This window comes from Leucopleurus acutus (genome assembly GCF_964270905.1).
Source record: "Leucopleurus acutus genome assembly, chromosome: X".
Classification (NCBI taxonomy): domain Eukaryota; kingdom Metazoa; phylum Chordata; class Mammalia; order Artiodactyla; family Delphinidae; genus Leucopleurus; species Leucopleurus acutus.
The window spans coordinates 13339842-13363269 of record NC_139148.1 but is presented as its reverse complement, the minus strand read 5'-3'; the positions used below and the strand labels follow the sequence as shown (position 1 = coordinate 13363269).

Sequence of the window (23428 nt, the reverse complement as noted above, 5' to 3'; positions counted from 1 at the left end):
GTAAATTTCATATAAAAATGTAAGGGACCCAGAATAGCAAAAATATTCTTGAAAAAGAAGAACAACTTACCAGAAAGTTATAGTAATCAAGACACTGTAGTACTCACATAATGACAGACATATAGATCAATGGACTAGAATTGAGAATCCATAAATAAACCCTTAAATTTGTGGTCAACTGATTTTCAGTAAGCGTACAAAACAATTCAGTGGGAGAAAATTGTCTATTCAATAAATGATGCTGGGACAACTCGATATCCATATAAAAATAAAGAATGAAGTTGCTCCTCTTCTTCACGGCATATATAAAAATTCACTCAAAATGGATCACAGACCTAAATGTAAGACCTAAAACTATAAAACCCTTAGAAGAAAACATAGGAATAAACCTTCATGATCTTGTATTAGGCAATGGTTTCTTAGATATGACACCAAAAGCAAAAGCAAAAAAAGAAAAAACTTAGATAAACTGAACTTCATCAAAATACAAAACATTTGTGTTACAAAGGATACTATCAAGAAAGGGAGGGAAAAACAAAGAAAAATACTTGCAAATTATACATTTAATAAGAGATTTATATCCAGAATATATAAAGAACACTTACAACTCAATAAATAACCCAGTTTATAAATGGACAAGGGATAGGAATAGATATTTCACCAAAGAAGACATACAAATGGCTAATTAGCACACAAAAAGATGCTCAATATCAGTAGTCATTAGGAAATCCAAATCAAAACCACGAGATACCACTTCACTCCCACTAGGGTGACTAAAATCAAAAAGACAGATAATAACCAATGTTAACAAGGATATGGGGAAACTGGAACCCTCATACACTGCTGGTGGAGGAATGTAAAATGGTGCAGCTGCTCTGGAAAGTAGTTTGTGAGTTCCTCAAAAAGTTAAACACAAGGTACAATATGATCCAATGATTCCACTCCTCAATATATACTCAAGAGAAGTGAAAACGCGTGCATACAAAAACCTGTACATGGACATTCAGAGCAGCATTTTTTCTAACAGCCCAAAAGGGGAAACAACCCAAATGTCCATCAGACCAAGAATGGACCAACAAAAATTGTGTTAGTATCCATACAGCGGAATACTATTCAGCAATAAAAAGGAATGAAGCACTGATACATGCTACAATGTGAATGAACTTTAAAACATTACACAAAGTGATCTCATCACAAGAAAAAATTTTTTTTCCTAATTCTTTAATAGCGTATTTATGTGAGATGATGGATGTTCACTAAACTTAACACAGTAATCATTTCAAGATGTATGTAAGTCAAATCATTTTGCTGTATGTACACCTTAAACTTATCCAGTGCTATATGTCAACTCTATCTCAATAAAACTGGAAAATCAAAAGCAAACATTATACTAAGTGAAAGAAGCCTGTCACAAAAGACCACATATTTTACGTTTCTATTTATATGAAATGTCCAGAATAGGCATATTCAGAGACAGAAAATAGCTTAATGATTACTAGAGGCTGGGGGAAGCAGGGAACAGTAGATGACTGCTAATGGGTACAGGTTTTCATTTTGGAGTGATGAAGATGTTCTAAAATTCGACTATAGTGCTGGTTGCACAACTGTCAATATAAAAAAATCCACTGAATACTTTATACAAATTGTATACTTTAGATGAATATGGTATATGAATTTTATCTCAATAAGCCTGTTTACAAAAGAAAGAAATCCAGTAACCTAAGAAGCACTGCTAAAGACAAGTGTCCCTGAAATTATAATCTTTAATTCTTGATGGAAATAAGTACATGGTACAGCTCTGCTGTCTTTAGAAAAAGATGTACTGCTGAGCAAACTTCTCAAGACCTGACTCAGCTATAGCTCCATTCACAACAAACACCTTTACGGAGTCATCCTTCACAGGGCTGGTACCAAGATCTATCTAAACTCCAAGCCTGGGGAATCCCCTGGCAGTCCAGTGGTTAGGACTACACGCTTTCACTGCCGAGAGCCCAGGTTCAATCGCTGGTTGGGGAACTAAGATCCCACAAGCCATGTGGCGTGGCCAAAAAATAATAATAATAAAATAAAATAAACTCCAAGCATGCACTCCTGTGTTTAAAATATCTCCATTTCCAGGCTTCACAGACACCTAGATATTTGCTCCTTTCCTTTTAGAGATGATAAGTGAGTGCACGAAGAACAGCAACGGGAGTCAGTAATTAATTTCTCCAAAAACAAACAGCATTATTTATCTCTGTTGGAAAAGCAAAGACCATCTGATAGCATGGCAAGTTGGAACAAAATGTTTAACTAGAAAAAATGTGAATTATGACGTTTTTAGTAAATCACCTAACAACAACATAATTTTACACAAGCAGGGGTACCCATAGCAAAAAAAATTTTTAAATAAAACAAAAAACAAACCAAAACAAACAAAAAAAAATAAAACAGGGCAACTGCATAAGACAGTTGTAGAGATGTCTGTCCTGGCCTGACAAACTTCTCCGTACACTGTCAGCAACCCCAGAGTACACCGAGGGCCGGGAAAAGTGACTGACAATCATACTTGCTTCACCATCATACACATTCTACAGAAAAAGAAATTGAAAAAGCCAAAACTCTTAGAATGCACCTCTATCACTCCACCTGAAATCACTTTATCTCCTTCCCAAGAGTAGAAATCTGCTGAGGAAAGGAACACGGAGGCTATGACTCAAAGAGCAGTAGAGAGGCCAAGAGAGACGTTATCAGAGGGGGCGCAGCAGAAGCAGGCTTGATTCGCTCAGAGAAGAGCAGAGGATGGCATCCACAACATGCACTACAGGCACGAGAGCCTTGTGGGAAAGAATAAATAATCACACACAATCACAAGAAATTTTTTAAATGGCCCTGTATCCTGCCTTTGACTTCTATCATCTTGCAACGTCGGAGCACTGTAATAGGAGCCTATGAACAAACCTCCATTTATGAAACATTTCCAGACTTTTTTCAGGTTGGGAACAGCAGATATCATAAGTTGTCATCACAGCAATCATAATGGTGGTGACGGTGACGAAAGTGCTGATATTAACAATAACCATAAGGACCCCTAAAGCACACAGTTAAGCCCCTGCATCAGTGGCCCAACGTTATAGGAATTCTTCGGGTTTCTCTTGAGGACCATCCAAATCAGGCAGCTTTCAATGTGATCTGGGGCCCTCATATACAGTTCTCAAACCTCCTCTCAAAACTGTTCTGATTCATTACACCTTGTTAATAATCAGCTGCTAAAAATACAACTTTACAATGTTTACTTCAAAATTAAAGCTCGGTTGAAGCAAATAACCTGGCTTACGTTTTCCTGGCTTAGTTTGGCTATACCTAAATTTCACCTCTAGAAGGTCAAGAGGCTACTTTGCTTTCTTCACCAAATCTAATTTTAGGGAGAAGAGAAAAAAAGATAATTATAGATATATCTGGTGTCTAGATTTGAAATGCTGAGCTCCAAAGTAAGTACTAAGTATTAAGAGAAATCGTTACGAAAGCAAATTTTCCAGAGTTTGTAAAGAACAATCAGCTAATGGATTTAATAGTACACACATCCTTACTTATTAACATATGAAGATCTTTTACCTCCATCCGATTCAAGTCACGGGGTTGTTGGTTTGCTGGCACTGACTCAGAATAAGAATCAAATAACGCACACTCCCACTTGGGCTTAGGAAAGGCTAAGAAGAAACAAAAAGAATGCATAAGAATATATATTACAGTCATGGTGGCCATTGTTTCCTAGCAGCTTTTCTGTGCTTGGTAAATAGAGCAACAAAATCAGCCAGCTCCTATATGCGAGAGATGGCACTAATCACGCTGAGGTAGTATTTCAAGTTCTTTACGTGTACAAGCTAGTACTTCTGCCATGCCCACTTTACACGCAATAAAACTAAGGAGCAGCGAAGGTAAGCACCTTAGTCAAGGTCAGAGAGCCAGTAAATGAAGAGCAGGGGCTTGAACTGCCAGCACTCCTGCTGGAAGGTCCATGCTGTCAGCATTTCATGTTGTAACACAGAAGTCATTTTCCACCTTAACCATCACTATCACAATACTTCAGTTTCAACTAAGCTACTAGCAGCATTTTAAAATGGCAGTAACTATGGTGATAGTTTGAATACCATAAACATTAACTGAGGAAATACTTCATTTTAGCTATTACTACTGGAAGTAAATAGACAAGATCTTACAATGATATGTGCCGAAGAAAGCTTTATGAAGTACTCATTTCTTTTGGTTAGCAGGAATAACAAAAATAAGAACACAAGTTCTTCCTGATTTATAACAATGAGATAATCACATTATGGGTTTCTTCCAACATAGTATAGTGACAGCAGCTGTTAGCTGGGTAGCTGAGTGGATCAGCATAAGAAAAACCATCCTACCTGGTAAGCTAACACTGAACACTCACACTATTTCTTAGAAACAGATTCTGTTTCACCACTTTTGTCACAAAGTAAGTAAAAAAAAATGTCTCAACAACTAGGAAAATTGTCATTATTCCAAAGAGGAAAAGCAGACTGGGGTAGACAGTAAACAGAAGCTACAAATCAAATTTGTCAAGACCAGCTATTAAGAAATCAAAATTTTAGTGCCATGTTTAAAAACATTTTTTTGAATCAAATGTTAAAAATAGATTGGCAGGGACTTCCCTGGTGGCACAGTGGTTAAGAATCACCTGCCAACACGGGACGTGGGTTCGAGCCCTGGTCCAGGAAGATCCCACATGCCGCAGAGCAACTAAGCCCTTGCGCCACAAATACTGAGCCTTGCGCTAGAGCCCGCGAGCCACAACTACTGAGCCCGTGAGCCATAACTACTGAAGCCCGCGTGCCTAGAGCCCGTGCTCCGCAACAAGAGAAGTCACCGCAATGAGAAGCCTGTTCGCCGCAACCAGAGAAAGCCCGCTCGCAGCAACAAAGACCCAACACAGCCAAAAATAAAATAAATAAATGTATTTAAAACAATTAAAAAGCACAGAGAAGACCCAAAGAGTTCTGGCCATTTTCTTGAACCAAATACAAAAATAAACAAGGTTAATAAACCATTTAAAAGTCAACTACTAAACCCTTAGGGTTTGCCATACTATCACTAAGTTTAATGGGGTTTTATGAGGTCTCTCATGGTTTTTGTTAGAACTATTTAATTATTACTTAAGATTAATCCCACAAACTCTGGAAATGATGTGCAATTTTTGTTTAATTGAAGGGTATATGATGGATTCTTCTTCAGTTGTCTCTATATAAATGCATGCTCCATAAAAGGCCATTAAGAAATGGGGGGTGGACTTCATTCAAAATAAAGGGAGATGCTCTTGACTGAGGCTCTATTTTTTAGACTCCCCTGTACTGCGTAAGCAAGGTAAAAGCAGCCATTTGCAGCAGTAAAGGAATCAAGAGACTATTTCTCTTTTGTTAATACACTTTTTGCTCAGGGCTTTCAGACCTTTAAAAATTTCATCAGTGACTTTTGAAACACTCCGTGAAACACCTGAACACCTACAAAGTGACTCCTTAAATAAGAAGTCATGACACCCAGCCTAGGTTCCATAGCCACACCACATAAGAACAAGGAAACAGCATTCCTCAAGACCCCAAACAGGAAAGAGAGGGAGGAGAGAGAGCGAGACAGAGACAGGGACACAGAGAGAGACACTAAAGAGGAAGCAGAGCAGTGCGTCATGCTGCCCAACTGCAAACTAGTTCCTGGGGACCCCTGAGGGTCTCCCCCAGACTGTAAGGAAGGGGAACACGCTGGAGTTACGGCCCGCTGGAGTCAGAAAGCAGCTGCTATTAGCAAAGTCCAAGCTCTGAAACAAGTAATAGCTTTTGCTCTCTGAACCCTCCCCTTTGTACATTATCTGCGGGCCTCTGGGCAAGATTCCAGAATGGGTCATGCTTCCCCCAACATGTTCACCGGTCCCTGGCACCAGCCACATACTTAGTCTCTTCCTTTTGGTTGAGCCTCCACCCCGTCACTACCTAACACAGAATGACAGACTTTTTATTTAAGAGTCAGAGACCCGAAGACTGACTTAGATAAGTCACTGGGTACTTTGAATCTAGTGTCGTTATGAGGAGGAGACAAGACAAGATAATCTAAGGCCTTTCCAGATCTAACCAGGAAATTTATGATCTGTTCATGACTAATCACATTTTCTTTAGACACTGGTTCCCTCCTGCCAATAATCATCAATGACTAAGCTCTCATGTTTTAGAGGCCCTCTCTAAAAAGTGAGAAAGTCTGTTGAAAGCACCAGCTATTTCTGGACCCTTTCGATGAAGGCTATACTTCTGTGAATAATAAAATTCACATCAGAAATCAGCCCACTGCCTTTGAAAGGGCAAGAGACACTATTAATTTTTTCAATCTTCCAAAGAAGTTAATACAAAGGTTGGACTCACCATGACTCTTTCCTAGCCAAAGGATTTGGGGGTAACTGTTTTATTAATGAGAAAGACAAAGAGAGCTCTATTCTAACTTTCTGGCATGCTAGAATGTTCTATATCTGATTGCAGTTACATGGGTGGATACATATTTTAAAAATCGAGTGTACATTTAAGATCGGAGCCTTTCATACATTTCACTGCATGTAATTTTTAAACTTTTTCATTAGGTACAAGACTCCTAGTCCATTCCGTTGCCCAAGGCCACTCGGGGACATCGGGTTGGGCCTAAAGATGCTAAGTCAGCATTGGCTCTACAGGAAGATCTTCCTCCTAATTTTTTATCAGCTGGGGATTCAGTAGTTGCCTGGTCCACAATTTTCATGAAAGGGTTACGTGGCTTTGGTTCAAATCCATCCAGACAGTACTAGAATGGAGATAAGAGATGACTCACATTTGCTAGATCATCCCTATGCCTCACATTATAAGTTGTGAGAGTCTAATATCAGTTAATGAACAGTAACTGTGTATACAAAGGACTCCACAGAGTGTCTGGACAACATCTTAAGGAACAAAACTCTCTTCCAAGGTCTGGAAGGAAACGCCTAAGGTTTAGGATTTATGATGAGGCATTACCTGCTTGCAGGTACTCTGGCTGCAGAGTTGGAGGCAGGCCCTCAGGCAGTGGGTAGCCGTTCTTCCGGGCCACAATGAGATGAAACGCAGCACAGAACTCCGGCAGGCTCAGGGCTCCATCACAGTCAGCATCGCTCAATTCCCTAAGGAAAGCAGATGTTATGAGCGCCTAACACGGGGCTCAGAAGGAAAGTTACTCAGCCTCAAACATGCAAACATGACTCCCAGGCTCTCTGGTGGAGGCCCTGCAGGGTCCCCAAACCCATATAAAATCTCAGGGGGCCACACGGAGGAAGAAAACTCGACACCACTAGCATGAGTGGCACTTTATAAATAAAAATTGAAATTCTTCAGATTCTCCAATAGATCTGTTTTACAACAGACTACACAAGTAAAAAACACTATGGGACAAAAAGGAAAACGATGCCCACAATTCACACTTAGTTGACAGTCATTCAGTAAATGAGTTGTGTGAACAGCCCCGGACTTGGTGCTCAAAACAGTCAGAGGAAGGGCTGGCCCTGCCCTTTCACCGGTGTCCTGGCCATTATTCAGTTACCCAAGCTCAGATACAAGCACTTCATTTCTCAGCTTTAAGGAAAAACCTCGAACTTTTCAAGTTGCAAATGTTGTATCAAAACTTTGCTTGAGAATTCCCTCCTGGGAAAACACAAGTAAGCTCAGTAAATACTGGCTGAACTATGTTTTCAGATAAAACTAGCAACTAGGGAAGGCTGGAACCAGATGAGATAGAAAGGAAGAAAGGGAGAGGCTTGAAAAGGCTTATCTTTGCTTCAGCCCTTGTTTCCCACTGAAAAGCAGGGGCCTATCTGCCAAAGTAACTAAGACCCCATAAGCTCAACCAGTCTCCTAGGTGTAGAGAGATGAGTACGCTTGTGTTAGGACAAGCAGAGCGAGAAGGCATATACAATCATAGTAGAAAGGGGGTTACTATTTGAAAGAAAAACCACGGAAGGTAAGCTCCGGAACTTTCCTTTGGACCCTTCACATCCTTGTCCCCCTTGAATATTCAGAAAGCACCAGCTCCCCAAGGTGAGGAGCCAGGGAACTGTTTCAAACACTGGGTGGAGAGAATCCCACAAAGCTTACATGGATATGTCTCAACAAAAAGAGAGAAATCCTCATGCCAATAATGTTAAGACTGGGAATTCTGCCAAAACAGACTGTATTCTTTACAAAATGATAGTTCCTCTTTTTTCCTAGCTTTAAAGCCTAATAAGGCTTGCCACTTTTTTTTTGAATGCTATAATATATTGCCGAAAAACCGAAATTCAGCTCAGGATCCCAGATACGGTGGCATTCACAAGTGTCAGTGGAATAGTTTTCCAATATGATGCACAAAACATGACAAGCAATTTTAAACTCTAATTTTTTTGTAAATCCTCATGAAAAAAAGTTTTACATAAATATTCCAATACTTTAATTATATATTTATCACAGTGTGGTCTCCCACCCAGTCTTGAGGAAGAAGAGCCCACACGCAGCCGGGAGTTTACAGAGGTATGGAGCGTTTTCATAAACGCAAACAGAGCCATCTGGACCAACCAGCACAGCCCTTCTGGAGCCGGTGATGGAGCCGGCACTGCAGCAAAGCACCGGGCATGCCACATGTGCAAGTCTGAACCAGGGCCCAGCTGATAAACACCAGCCAAATTTACGAAGCTCAGAGGCAGCGAGAAGAGTCAAATTTAATTTAATTCCAAAATATTTGTGGAACTTCTGTTCACCTGGCCTCATAAAATATTATAAAGAATAGCTTTTCAAGGTTCTCTGGTCACTTACACCACATCAAGTAGAAAAATCTGAAAATAAAACACACAAGATGGAAATTCTCATATGCTCACACAACTGCTTAGACTGAAAAGGCATCTATGTAAGGATAATAATTAGGAAATTGCTTTTTAAATAAGAGCCAAAACAGTGCGTAGTATGTGCCAGACGCTATTCATTGTGCTTTTCATATAACTTACTTAATCTTCAAAGCAACAATAATCTAAGTTCTTTTCATTCTCTTAGTCTGATTTTTAAAAAATTCAAAAGATTAGATTTTTAAAATGCAAAAGTAGGAGCTAAGGGATGGCTATGGATAACAGTATGATACTATGAGGCATTAACTGTACTTACCATATATAGGAGAGCTCTGGAATGGAAAGCTTTGATTTGGTGAAGAAGTTCTTGGCCACAGAACCTGTCAAGAGTCATTGTTTAAATAAATCATGAATTACTTATCTAGAGCAGCTTTTATATTTATATGTAAATGAATCAGCATTTTTTTCATTCAGCAATTCCTACCATATGACCACAAATATAACAATTATTCATCAAAGCAACTACGAATTGTGTGGCTAAAAGCAACATACAAACGGCTTTTAAAAGAGTATGTAAATTAGAATAGGGCAAAAGAACTAACGGCATAATACTTAATTATGACATGAAAATTATATGAATTCCTTCTATTTCCAAAAATATGCAAAATTTACTAAAAATTCAAAAGATAACTATCAAAATTATCAAAGTAAAAATCTGTCGAGCACTTTTATTTGTGTGTGTGTGTGTGTGTGTGTTTTTTTGTGTTTTTTTTTTTTTTTTGTCGAGCACTTTTAATGAACGGATGCAAAAGTAATACACGATCACGGTAGGAAACAGCAAAAAAGAAAAACTAACACCATTAATCTCATCATACTAGAGATAAGAAGACAGACATCTTGAGAAAGCGTTTCAGTGAGATTTAAGATCTCTTGGTGGCTCTTCAAGAATCGTATCCAGGAACCTCTTGCTACTTTCTTTATTCATTGCAAATTTACCAATATCAATGGAAATCAGGTAATCATTTCATTTTACATGTAACGTAGCTTCAAGTCCCAATTGCACTTAAAATGTTTAGACCCAATCCTTACTGAGATTGAAATTTTTATGCTTTCTGCTCTCAAAACAGTTTCACAATTCAAAAGCCTCAAGTCTAACACAAAGAACACTCAAATCAAAGCCCTAAACTCTATTCTAAACTGATAAAGTCAAAAATCTTTCCTTAGCCAGCACGAGACTTCTAACTGGCCTTGAAACAAAGGATTATAGTGGACCCTAAGGCAGACTTATTTTCCTTTGATAGATGAAGGATCAAAGACAAAGTACCCTATAAATGAATGAGCCTTCTCCCCAAGAGCATCCTGGAAATAATGCTGACCCAGGACTGTTGGCCATCCATGCAGCCTCCTTGCCTTGTCAAACATTTGTCAGAAATGTCTTGAAAGCCCATTTGCCAGCTATTTTATACATAGAAAGGCATTCTCCCCTAATTTCATTCTTCTTTTTCCCTCCTGATCTCCTTTCTTCAAAGTATAATAGGCTCAAACCCACAGCTAGAGACCTGGCCTGGACTTCACACAGTAGAGAGAGACTGTCGGCCCACAGTATCCCAGAGTGGTTAGGTGGCGCCCACAGGGAAGATGATGGCTAACGAGGTCAGAGAAGGAGCACTTGAGCAAGCCAGGTGCTCCCTCCTTCGGTGCTGACAGAAGTTCAAACGGGGAGCTGGAACCCTCGCCCCAGCCCCACCCCCAAGCAACAGAGAAACCCCAAACAAGTCTCCTTTCCTTGCTCTCTCCAGCCATTTTCAGATCCACCCGAGAGCCACATGTGGGGCAGAAGAGGTAGAAGGGAGGCTTAAAAGCTGTCAGCAGTCAAAGATCAAAACCATGAATCCAGACTTTTTCTTACAAGGGGTCTCTCAGCCCAGTAAACTACAGCTACCCACAGCATTGATCCATCAGTGACTGAATGTTAATACATCCAATATATACAGATCTTTAAAAAATAATAAAGACCAGTAAACCACTGTAAAAATGGATTGAGCTATGAGAGTTCAAAGAAATAGATGCAACTGACTCTTAATCATATTAAAAAAAATGTTCAACCTTGTTCGTGAGACATCTGTAAGTTAAAGCCACACAAAGACATGATTTCTTGCCTATCAGATGGGAAAAATACAAAAGTTCAATAACGTGTTTTGATAACAAGACTATGGGAAAACAGGCACCTCATACAATGCTGGTGGGGTGACAAAATGGCACAACCCCAAAGAAGGGGTGTTTTGCAAAATCACATTTGACCCGGTAATCCCACTTCCAAATTATCCAAGGATACACTAACAAAAATATAAAAAGACATATGCAGAAGGCTATTTACAAGAGAAATATATGTAATAGCAAAGGACTAGAAGTAATCCCAATAAAGAATTGGCTGAATAAATGACTGCACATTCACACAATCTGTAAGAAGAAACAAGAAATATCTCTACATACGACTACAGAGTAATCACCAGAATATATTAAGTGAAAAAAGCAAGGGGGAGGAAAGAGTAAGTAGTATGCTACCACTTATCTAAGAAAATACGGAGATAAGAACACACACACACATAGAGAGATATGTGCATACACGTATTTGCTTCTATTTTTAAAAACAGACAAATAAGCCATTAAACAAGATGTTTACCTATAGGAACAAGGAAGGAACAAAGTAGAGGAGATAGGGACAGGAACTAGACTTCTTTGAATGTAGCTTGTTTTGTAGACTCAACTTTAGGACTGTGTTAATATTTTATATAAGTAAAAAATTAAATTTTAAGAACACAATCCCTAAAACTTGAAATCAAAACAAATAAAACTGAAAAGCACAAAGTTGGAGAACTCTCACTATCCAATTTCAAATACTTACTATAATAATCAAGACAGTGTGGTATTGGCATTAGGCTAGACATACAAATCAGTGAAACAGAATTGGTAAAGAAATAAACCCTCACACTTACAGTCAGTTGAATTTTGACAGGGAACCTAAAACAATTAAATGGGGGAAAGAACAGTTTTTTCAACAAATGGTGCTGGGACAACTAGATATTCACATGCAAAAGAATGAATTTGAACCCCTACCCCATATCATATGCAAAACTTAGCTCAAATTGGACGAAAGAACTAAATATAAGAAATAAAACTGTAATATAGGGAATTCCCTGGCAGTCCACTGGTTAGGACTCTGCGCTTTCACTGCCAGGGCCCAGGTTCAATCCCTGATCTGAGAACTAAGATCCCACAAGCCACACGGCGTGGCCAATAATAATAATAATAAAATTAATATGACCTTGGATTAAGCAATGGTTTCTTAGATATGACACCAAAAGCACACGCAACAAAAGAAAAAATAAACGGAACAGCAAAATTAAACTTTTTTGCTTCGCAAGATACCATTAGGAAAATAAAAGGACAAGCCACAGATTGGGAAAAGAATATTTACAAATCATATGTCTGATAAGGAACCTGTGTCTAGAATACACAGAGAACTCTTTCCACTCAACGATTTTTTTTTAAAAATGGCAAAGTATCTGAATAGGTATTTCTCCAAAGAAGATATACAAATGGACAGTAAGAGCATGAAAAGATGCTCAATGTCATTCTTCATCCAGAGAGAGATACCACTTCACATCCACTAGAACGGCTACAATCAAGAGATAAAAACGAGTGTTGGCAAGGATGTGGAGTAAGACACTACTGGTGGCAATGTAAAATGGTGCAGCCACTTTGGAAAACAGTCTGACTAGTCCTCAAATAGTTAAATACAGAGTTATCCTATGATCCAGCAATTCCACTCCTAGGTATATATCCAAGAGAAATAAAAACATACATCTACACAAAAACTTGTACACAAACGTTCACAGCAGCATTATTCTTAACAGCCAAAACAACCCAAAAGTCAATCAACTGATGAACAGATAAATAAAATGGGGTCTATCCATACAATGGAATGATATTCATCCATAAAAAGGAACGAAGCTCTGGTACATACCGCAACATGGATGAACCTTAAAAACATTATGCTAAGTGAAAGAGGTCAGACACCAAAAAACACTTATTATGCAATTTCATTTATATGAACAGCCCAGAACAGGCAACTCTATATAGAGAGAAAGTAGTTTAATGGTAACCTAGGGCTGGGGGGTGGGGAGAGCAGGAATGGGGAATAAATGCTAGTAAGTAGGTAGTTTATTGGGGGGAGGTGCTCTAAATCTAGATTGTGACTATACTACACTAAAATCATTGAATTGTATACTTTAAATGGGTGAATTTAGAGTATGTAAATTACATCTAAATAAAGATGCTTTCTAAAAAGGGACATCAACTAATTGCAATGTATGAACCTCTCCTGACCTTGATCAAACTAAACTTTTTTTTTTTTTTTTTTTACGGTACGCGGGCCTCTCACTGTTGTGGTCTCTCCCGCTGCGGAGCACAGGCTCCGGACGCGCAGGCTCAGCGGCCATGGCCCACGGGCCCAGCCGCTCCGTGGCATGTGGGATCTTCCCGGACCAGGGCACGAACCCGTATCCCCTGCATCGGCAGGCGGACTCTCAACCACTGCGCCACCAGAGAAGCCCAAACTAAACTTTTTTAAAAGGCATTTGTGAGACAATTGGGGAAGTCTGAACAAGACTTGATATTAAGTAATTTGTGGGGTTTTTTTTAATGTGCTAATGAGTTGTGGTTATGTTTTTAAAAGAGGCCTTATCTTTACAGATACATCCTGAAATATTTTCAAATGAAATAGTCTGGTAATTGCTTCAAAACTGTCTAGGCTGAGAGAGGGTATAAATAAAACCAAATTGTGAGAGCTGACTGATAGGTACATAGGAGTTTGTTATACTAGCCACTTCAGTTGTGTCTGTATTTGAAATTCTGCAAAATGAAAAGGTTAAAAGAAAATAAAAACATTCCTAACAGCTACCTATTTGTATTTGGCTAAATATCTGCATACATTGTGAAAAAACTCACTTAAGCAGTGGGTAAAGTTAGCAAGTGGTCAATAAATGCAATCTGGGTTTCTGCTTTTTTTTAAAATCACGTTGTCAACGTTAATTTTTTGTATCTACAATATTCTGCCTTCAAATAAAGCCATTACCACCAACCAGAAAATGATATCTGCGTTTATACAGGTACATTTCAACTATGCACCTTATTTCACGAGAGAAAATTAATCTTAGTCCACATTGCGATATGTCAGGTTACAATTATCAAGGACATATTGTTATTCTTCACAATTGAAGTATAAAAAGGAAGTTTTATGAATTTGTCTTCCAGACTCTACTATTTCACTGTTTGTTTAGTCTTCAGCCGGGTGAAATGTAGGCACGTGGGAATTAAATCAGTTCCTCTCAGCTTGAATTTTGCATGAGAATTCAATAGGAATATGTATTTCTGAAGATAACCCAGAAGAACTAACATGTGGACATAAAAATGCTGGCCAATTTTCCTCCCATATTTTCTCTCAGAAAAACCAGAGGAGAAAGACTGCAGCCAAAGAAAACGAACATGAACTTGAACTCTAAGGTGTATATAACATAAGGAGACCTGTGACAGCAACTCTTTGGGAGGCTACACTACGTCCTTGCTGTAACACCAACATAGTGAGTATGCAATTAAAGGTGCGGCACTAATTTCAGGAACTGCTCCAGCTAATAAGGCACAGGATCTGAACCAGGATGCTCCAAATTCCCATTTAACCCCCCTTTGAAACGGAAACATAACTTTCCCAATATCACTGCCAAGTGTTTTTCTGCATGGTTTATAATTGATGAGACATTCAACCTCAGAGAAAAAGAAACTAAAATCATAGAAGGTTGTTGTACTCATTTTGTGTGGACTATTTCTCAAGATAGGCACTGTTATTTATGTGAGACAGTGAGCTGGGACCCGTGTTCTCACCCGCCAGACTTTGTTACCTGAAATGAAGGAACTCGGATCAGGCTGAAGGGACCGGAACTGGTTGACATAATACTCTCGCTGCTCTTCCGTTATCCTCCAGGGTTCATCTGGGTAACTACTGTTGTTATCCTGCAGTTCTCTCTCCACTGAAAAGGACTTTAAAAAGAAATCAATAAGCAGATGCTCACAGAATCTGTCTTTTGTGAAACGAAGTAGAAATATTAAACCCAAGCAAGCATTATAATTTTTTTTTCCTCAAGGGAATGAATTTAAACACCTTGTGAGTAGAATTTAATGGGAATGTAAACTTCTGAAGGTCAGACATCATGCTTTATACCTTTCTTTTGTATTTCCCAAAGTTGTTAACAGGTCTGAGCATGAAATATTGAACACTTGGGTGAGTGACAAAAGATTTTCCAATGTGATGAAGGGGAAAAAAATACAATCGTTCTTTTCTTCAAATATTCACCACATTTTGATCCTTTCAAATTAGTTGAGTAGATAGTAAGATAATCTAGATTCTTTTTAAACCATTTTTTTAAAATCTAGAACAGCTATAACCACACCATCTTTCTTTCTGAGGCATTCCCGTTGTATAAATCTGGGAATCAAAAGCTCCGAATCAAGTCCCACGTCCCCAGGTCCCACCTGAGTGGCAAGTCAGGATCACCAAACCTCTCCTTCCACATTTGTGAACTGGGGGTTCTACTTAGTGATAGAGCTGAGTGCAAAGATGGGCTGTCATGGTACCACAACAAACAGGGTAACAAGGGGTGCATCCGACCTGCCACTAGGGGGCATGCAAGCCAAATTTGAGATTTTAAGGATACAGAGAACCAAAGCAGTAGTGCAGGAGAAAAGAGCTCTGCTAAGCAATGGGGAAAGAAGCAAAAATGGTGATTCTGGAAGGAGCAGCACAGGGCTTTGTTGCATCCCTCCCATCTACCCTAAGGCTAAGGTGCTACTTGCCAAGGGCCACCTTCATGGAACTAAAAGGTAAACACAAGGAGGGTGAGCCTTTAAGACAAAAGGAGACTAGGAAAGAAGGAGAGAGGTATTACTACTAATACCCATCAAGGTGCCTGCTTCTGAATGAACACACTACCAAGGAATTAATCATTAGGAGGGTAGTCTACTCACTATCCCCAGAAAAGACAGCAGACCGTCTCTGCTCCCTGCCTCAACCTCCACAACAAACACACACCACATTCTGGAAGTAACTCTTTCCTGGAACACTTGGCTCTCCTCTGATGCCATTCAGAGAAGAAACAACTCTGTAAAAAGTTTGAGCTGTGATATGACCTTGAGATGCCATCTTTGAAGTTTGCATACTAGATGAGTTTCCACTAAATCTAAATCAAACCGTTTTTAAATGCCCTGAAAGTCACTATCCAGTAGTTAATGCCTTAAATTCACAGAGTGTTTTGAAATTTACAAAGCATTTCATACACCCCTGTCTCACCTGAGCACCTCAAACATTTGAGAGGTAGACACAGCAGGTATTAGTATCCTTTTCCCAGATGAGGAAACCAAGGCTCAGAGAGCTTAAGGGACATGCCCATATCCTTCACTGAACCCCTGCAGTCAGCAAATACGTGTCCACTTTTTTTTAATCTGTTGCCAAAATCTCCATGCTAGGTATTGGCTGCTGCATTCCCTGGCACTGACATGGAAGCTTCTACTCCCCTAAAATGCACTCTCCTTCCCACCTGGAACCAAAGCTGCCATACCCAGTCGTTGCTGGTAGTGTCATCCCATAACCATCTGCTCACCCTATTTCCTCTCCCATATTACTTGACCCCTGAGTGGCATCAGTGGTCTCTTAGCAGGTCTCAAGTCTAATCTGACAGCAGGAATCGGAAATGGACAGGAGAAAGTGACCGATTCCTCTGCTTAAAAGCTTTCAGGATGACCTATTGCCCAATAAAACAAATCCCCCTCCTCCACCTGGCTTTTAGGGCCCTTATAATCCAGCCTCCTCCTTGGTCACTCATATCAGGCTTCTGATAGCCCACATGCTCTCTCCTCATGGGTCAGGTTTGCATCTTCTCTCCAGACCACCCTTCCTCTGATCCCAGCCCACCCAAATCCTACCCATCTGGGCTTCCCTGGTAGTGCAGTGGTTGAGAATCTGCCTGCTAATCCAGGGGACACGGGTTCGAGCCCTGGTCTGGGAGGATTCCACATGCCGCGGAGCAACTAGGCCCATAAGCCACAACTACTGAGCCTGAGCGTCTGGAGCCTGTGCTCCACAACAAGAGAGGCCGCGATAGTGAGAGGCCCGCGCACAGCGATGAAGAATGGCCCCCGCTTGCCACAACTAGAGAAAGCCCTCGCACAGAAACGAAGACCCAACACAGCCAAAAATAAAATTAATTAATTAATTAATTAAAAAAAAAATCCTACCCATCCTCAAGTCCCATGGCCCCAAAGGACTCTCTGACGTACCTGCCAGGCCCACAGCCACTGCAGAGGCGCTACCTACCCCCAACCCCCAGCTCAGCTTGGCTACGAAGATGGGTCTGGAACCACATGTGCACAGCATGGCCCACCTCATGCCCGGTCTCCCCCAGCTGAGTCCAAGTAAGTGTGGGTGGGCTCACAGTTGCTGGCCTCTGGGATGCTCTGGCACAGAAAGCTTTTCTCTAGCGAGGACAAGCTGTGCCAGATGCTCATTCTTGTGGATGTGGATAAAAAGTAGAAAGATCAACAAGCAGAGAAAGCAGACCCTGAGCAGATGCATAGCAGGGCGGGGGTGCCAAGCAAAGGCCAACTGGGACTTAAAGTCACAAGGGAGCAAGAAGGAGCACAAGCAGAATCTGTGAGGAGTGCAAGTACTAGAAAGAGTCCGGGGTGAGGGTGGCTGCTGGCAGCCAAAAGGCAAATGGACAGTGAAGCAAACTCAACTAGGCTGCTCATGGCGGAACAAACAGGAATAACCAAGAACTCCCATTCCTGGGGACCACTGGGCCAATCCTCGTCTCTCATTTCTTGGATTCCCATGAGAACCCCAACCCCTTCCTCCTTCTCAAGAAAACTTAAGAGCTGACAAGGAGAATTCCTGCTCCTTAAAACCAAAAGTGTCAGGGCTTCCCTGGTAGCGCAGTAGTTAAGAATCCACCTGCCAACGCAGGGGACGCGGGTTCGAGCCCTGGTCCGGGAAGATCCCATATGCCGCGGAGCAACTAAGCCCGTATGCCACAACTACTGAGCCTGCGCTCTAGAGCCTGCGAGCCACAACTACTGAGCCCACGTGCCACAACTACTGAAGCCCGCACACCTAGAGTCCGTGCTCCGCAACACGAGAAGCCACTGCAGTGAGAAGCCTGCACACCACAACAAAGACTAGCCCCCACTCGCCGCAACTAGCGAAAGCCCGCGCGCAACGACAAAGACCCAACGCAGTCAAAAATAAATAAAATTTTTTTAAAAAGTGCCTTCCAACAATGAGAGAGGGCATGTGAACACCAGGCAACCCGTACCTGGTGTGGCCCTTCTACCAGCCTGCCCAAAACATCTTAACCTACCCCCATCTCTTTCCCCTTGCTTCTCACTGCATGTTTTGAATTGATTTGATAAATCAAGTGATTTGAGCATCTTAGAAAATATGAATCCTTATTATAAGTATGCTAAGTATCACACAGTTTGAACATTTAAAGTGCTGTTTGTTAAATATCTTCATTCAGGTTTCGATCTGGAGGGCGAGAACCATATCATCTTAGCCTTCATTCTGCACATAGCCCCTAGCAGGCTCAGCACAGACACTACAGAAGTCGGGTGGGGGCCACTTATTGACGGGCTCTAACAACTTCAGGGGTATGTCTTATGCTGAAAGAGATGCAAAAACACTACTCTATGCTGCGTGTAATAAAAGAAAGCCCATGAGTCCATTTCATATTTTATTTTATTTTTTTAAAGAATAACTTGATTTTTTTTTAGTATTTATTTATTTGGTTGCACCAGGTCTTAGTTGCGGCAGGCAGGCTCCTTAGTTGCAGCATGCATGTAGGATCCAGTGGGATGGAACCCAGGCCCCCTGCACTGGGAGCGCAGAGTCTTATCGACTGCACCACCAGGGAAGTCCCCATTTCATATTTTAAAGTTTGAGATCTATCAACAGACGTCCCTGTCGGTCCCATGGTCTGATCTCTATGGAGAGGTTTCAAGTTCCTTATTCATTAAGTGAGTGATTTCAGAGACAGGTGGAAGGGGCGGATCACAGTCCACGTTCCCTGAAGCCGAAATATTCCAAAAGAAAGCTAATCTATATTACAAGAAGCCAAATGATGTGAACTTTGCTGCAGAAACACTGACCTGCTCATTCATTCATTCACTCATTCACAGACACTTATTCAACATCACCAACATCCCAGACACTAGTCACTAGGGATACTCTCTGATGGTCAAACACATTCTTTTTCCCAGGAAGCCTAGAGTCCAGTGAGGGAGAAAGACGGGCAGTCGCAAAACAGTGAGGTGTGAGCTGTGGTGAGACAGGGAACTCTGGAGCTCCGCGGCTGGGAGTCGTTCCACCGACCGCCCGCATCCGTATCACCTGGGGACTCGTCAGAAATACAGAAGCCCAGGCCCTACCCCACACCTAGTGAATCATCAATTCTGGGAGTGAGGCTCAGGCATCTGCGATTTAACAAGCACTCTAGATGATACAAAGCACACTCAAGTCTGATAAGTAGTGCTACAAAACATGCAGGGCAAGGCAAGGAAAAGGAACAGCATTTGCAAAGACACCTTAAAATGCCAGAAAATAGCCATCTCCTGAAAGTAGCTTGGTTGAGCTACATACAGATAGAATGGGCTGACAGTGCAGAGGAGATGTGAGTGGAGCTGCCTCAAGACGGTCCAGACCAGCAGTCCTCAACCTTTTTGGCACAGGGACCAGTTTCGTGGAAGACAATTTTTCCACGGACCAGGGGTGTGGGGCGGGGAGAGGATGGTTCAGGCGGTAATGCGAGCGATGGGGCGCGGTGGGGAGCGGCAGATGAAGCTTTGCTCCCTCGCCCGCCACTTACCTCCTGCTGTGCGGCCCGGTTCCTAACAGGCCTCGGACCGCTACCGGTCCACAGCTCAAGGGTTGGGGACCCCTGGTCCAGACCATGAAGGTTCAGGTGCACCAGGTTAAGGGCTTTAAACTGTATCTAGAACACAATCGGGAGCCACCGATAAGTATGACACAGGCCAATGAAATAACCAGATTTGAGTTGCAGAAAGATCACTTCAGTGAGAATGGAAGGGAAGACTAAAGGTCGGAAGACCAATTAAGGCCATATCGGCAACCCCGGCCAGAGGTCAAGGTGGCCCAGAGGTAGGGAGGGCTATGAGGGGAGTAAGAGAAAAAAGCCATAGGGCCCCCACCAGATGAAGGCCCATTCCAGCAGCGGGATGGCGGCTTGAGACCTCTCTGGCAGCAGCTAGGGGGCCATCTCCTCCAAATGAACCCATAAGGCAACCATAACAAAGACCTGAAATCAGTCACCTAAGAGAGAATGTCTAATTGCAAAGACTGGAGGCGCTGAGCAATGGGGGCGGGGGAACGATGGAGCCTTGGACTTCCGAGGAGAAGCCGGAACCAGGAAGAGACCCACCTCCGTGTGCACCCAACAGGAGCCCCAGTTCCACTCCAGCTGTAGTGATTTGCTTGGCTGGGTGGAGATTTTTGCTACTTGGTGCCAATTTTGAGCTCTACCAGCGTTTTTAAGAAAATATAAAAGGAGGGAGAGAGAGAGAGAACAAGAGAGACAGAGAATCTTCCGCATCTGTGCGCTTAAGCCTCATACATATGGTTCATTATACAGTTTCTCTAGACACAGGAGAATTAGATTTGCTTATATTTAAAACATTCAAACCCTTGGTTTTGTTTCAAGTGAAATGCAAATATCTGGCACTGCAACTTGTTATCTCTGGGGAATACAGGCTGTTTATAATGAAAGAGACTTCAAAAGACTCATTAAAAAGTAATACTATTGGGCTTCCCTGGTGGCGCAGTGGTTGAGAGTCCACCTGCTGATGCATGGGACACGGGTTCGTGCCCCGGTCTGGGAAGATCCCACATGCCGCGGAGTGGCTGGGCCCGTGAGCCACAGCCGCTGGGCCTGCGCGTCCGGAGCCTGTGCTCCGCAGCGGGAGAGCCCACAACAGTGAGAGGCCCACGTACCGCAAAAAAAAAGTAATACTATTAATAAAATCCCAAAAGGTGACATTTACCCCTGAAGTATCTTAAAATCAAACATAGATGAAAAGTATGAATTGCAAGGAAGCACTACTGTCAGGGAGAACTTAAGAAGGGGGTGTGTATTGTTTCAACCACAGAACATTTCTGTTTAGAATATAACCCCACCCTGGAGGCCTCCTGTCAGTGCTGCCTTAGAGTCCAGCCACTTCACCTGAGGGTGCGATGATCTTTGTTAGAACAACATCCTTTTGGTGCCTTAGCAAATAAACTGTCTGGGGGAGGAAAACCTCCTAGCAAGCCCACAGTGACTCTGTGAGGACACCTCCCCTGCCAACGACCTTTTGGAAATAAGAACACCATACTGCGACCACTGATCAGAGCATGATCTCATGAGCAAAGATATGAGAAGACTCAACCACCCTAAAGGGGAAGACTGGCTCACAGGCTGGTAAGACTAGACCACAGCCCACGTGACAATTAAGCTGCCTACAGAAAGATCTGGGGATTGATCCGTCATGGGGCAGAGAAAAAAGAAGAGTCAGGGAAGCAAACGATAGCCGTGCTTCTATGTGCGGTTATGGTGGCTGTCCTCTGACCACTCACGCCCTACATGCCTGGTGTACGGGTGTCACCGAGTGGCTGCCCAGCCAGTAATGACATTTTCCAGCCCTTCCTGCAATTAGCCACAGCCATGCAACTGAGTTTTAGCCAATGCAGTGGGAGCGCAAGTGACCTGCACCACTGCCAGGCAGGCCTAGCACCCCGTGGTCCTCCTCTACGCTTGTCCCCATCAGCCCACTGAGAAGGGGCGGCACAGCCACAGGACAGAAGCAGCCTGTCAGCTGAATCGCCATGTGGGGGAAAGCTGCCTGCCAATCTGTGAGATGAGTGAGAAGCAGACCTGCTGTGGGAAGTCATTAAAATGCGGGGCGTATTTGTTAGAGCGGCTGTTACTCCAACCAACCTACCCTTCAAGCGAGGCCCAAAGGAAAGGCACACCTGCCTAGCGCCAACAGCACAGCCACTCCTGCATTGAAGACGAAGCATGAAGCCATCTTCCTTTTGTAATCTGACCACCTAATGACCTGAGACCACTCTGAGCCCAAAAAGCTTTCTAATTTGATTGTTCACGAAGACTGTCTTCGGGGACAGCATGTGGATGCATCTTTACAGCCGTCTTTCTATGCTTGGTTAATATGAGTTTGATAGGAGATTCTCAGGGAGGAAGTACAGAGTAAAGAGAAAAGATGGTTGTGGTAAAACTGGGAAAAACTGGGAAATGGGGAATGAAGAAAGGAGCTAAAGAAGGAGGTGGAGCTCTGCTATTTTGTTTTTCACATTCGACTGTTCCGTATCATACTCTATAGCCTCATTTATACTGTTTCCCACCTCACTCTCATTCTAATGTTAAGGCCCATGAGGACAGGAAATTTTGTCTATTCTGGTAACAGCTACACCTCAGAGCCTAGAAAAGTGCCTATCACATGGGAAACACTCAAAAGACGTTTGGCGAATAAGTGAACAAATAAAATAAACAAATGATGGGACAAGCTGTCAATTCTGACTCATAGACAGAATGGTTAACCTGAGCCCTCCTATAATGACTGGAGCTGAAGTTTAGATGCACTTACCAAACAACTGTCACCCAAGAGTGTAAAGGCTGGGCCCTCTCCCTTACCTATGAAATCAGAGGGGGAAGAAAACTTTTTTTTTCTTTTTATTTTAAAATACTATAGGTTCGCTGGAAGTTGCAATAAATAACTTCTGTTTTTACCTGTAGCAAAGTTAGTTACAATTAAATCCTAACAACTAAAACTTTATCAGTTTCTTCGTGGAAATAAATTCACAAAGATGCCTTTAATCACATACTGCCAAACTTACTTAGGGATCTAATCTCAACAGCTTAGAAGGCTGAAGCCCAGACTATAGGAATCTCTGAGTCTAATGAGCAATACACAGTTGCTGCTTATTATGATAAACTAAATTTTTTAGATGATCACCACAGACATCAGAGAATGTCAGATAACATGTATTCATTACGTGCCAGACACTGTAAGCACCTAATACACAGGATCTACTTTCATCTTCACAACAACCCTGCAAAGTAGGTCCCATTAGTCCCATTTTGCAGAAGAGGAAACTGAGGATTAGGAAAGGGAAGTGACTTACCAAGACCACACACCTAGTAAATGGTAGAGTCAGAACATGAACGGAGACCAGAGTGTATGCTCACTCAGCGAGCTCTGTGGTTCCCCCCTCTTAACCATCCATCCATCCTTTAGCCATGCACCATTTCCTTTTAAGAACTAACCTCACTGTAATGCCTAAAATACTGCCGCAATTCTGCAGATTGAGGATCTGAGTTGAGGATACAAATATCCTATACTTCCACTTCCCCCTCCATTACCTAGTTTAGTTGTAGATTTGGGCCAGTGAAC

At 41.9% G+C, this 23428-nt stretch overlaps 1 protein-coding gene across 9 annotated transcripts in view; it reads right to left on the bottom strand.

Annotated features, from left to right (window-relative positions):
• REPS2 (RALBP1 associated Eps domain containing 2) overlaps positions 1-23428 on the bottom strand; it is a gene marked incomplete at its 5' end in the record, with an annotated part of 232284 nt that overhangs the window by 107427 nt on the left and 101429 nt on the right. For all 9 annotated transcript variants that reach the window (XM_082864959.1, XM_082864961.1, XM_082864965.1 and 6 more), the window contains 4 exons: positions 3595-3689; positions 7032-7174; positions 9177-9240; positions 14818-14956. In XM_082864959.1, the coding sequence (XP_082721085.1) occupies positions 3595-3689; positions 7032-7174; positions 9177-9240; positions 14818-14956 (441 nt within the window). The remainder of the gene's footprint in view (positions 1-3594; positions 3690-7031; positions 7175-9176; positions 9241-14817; positions 14957-23428) is intronic.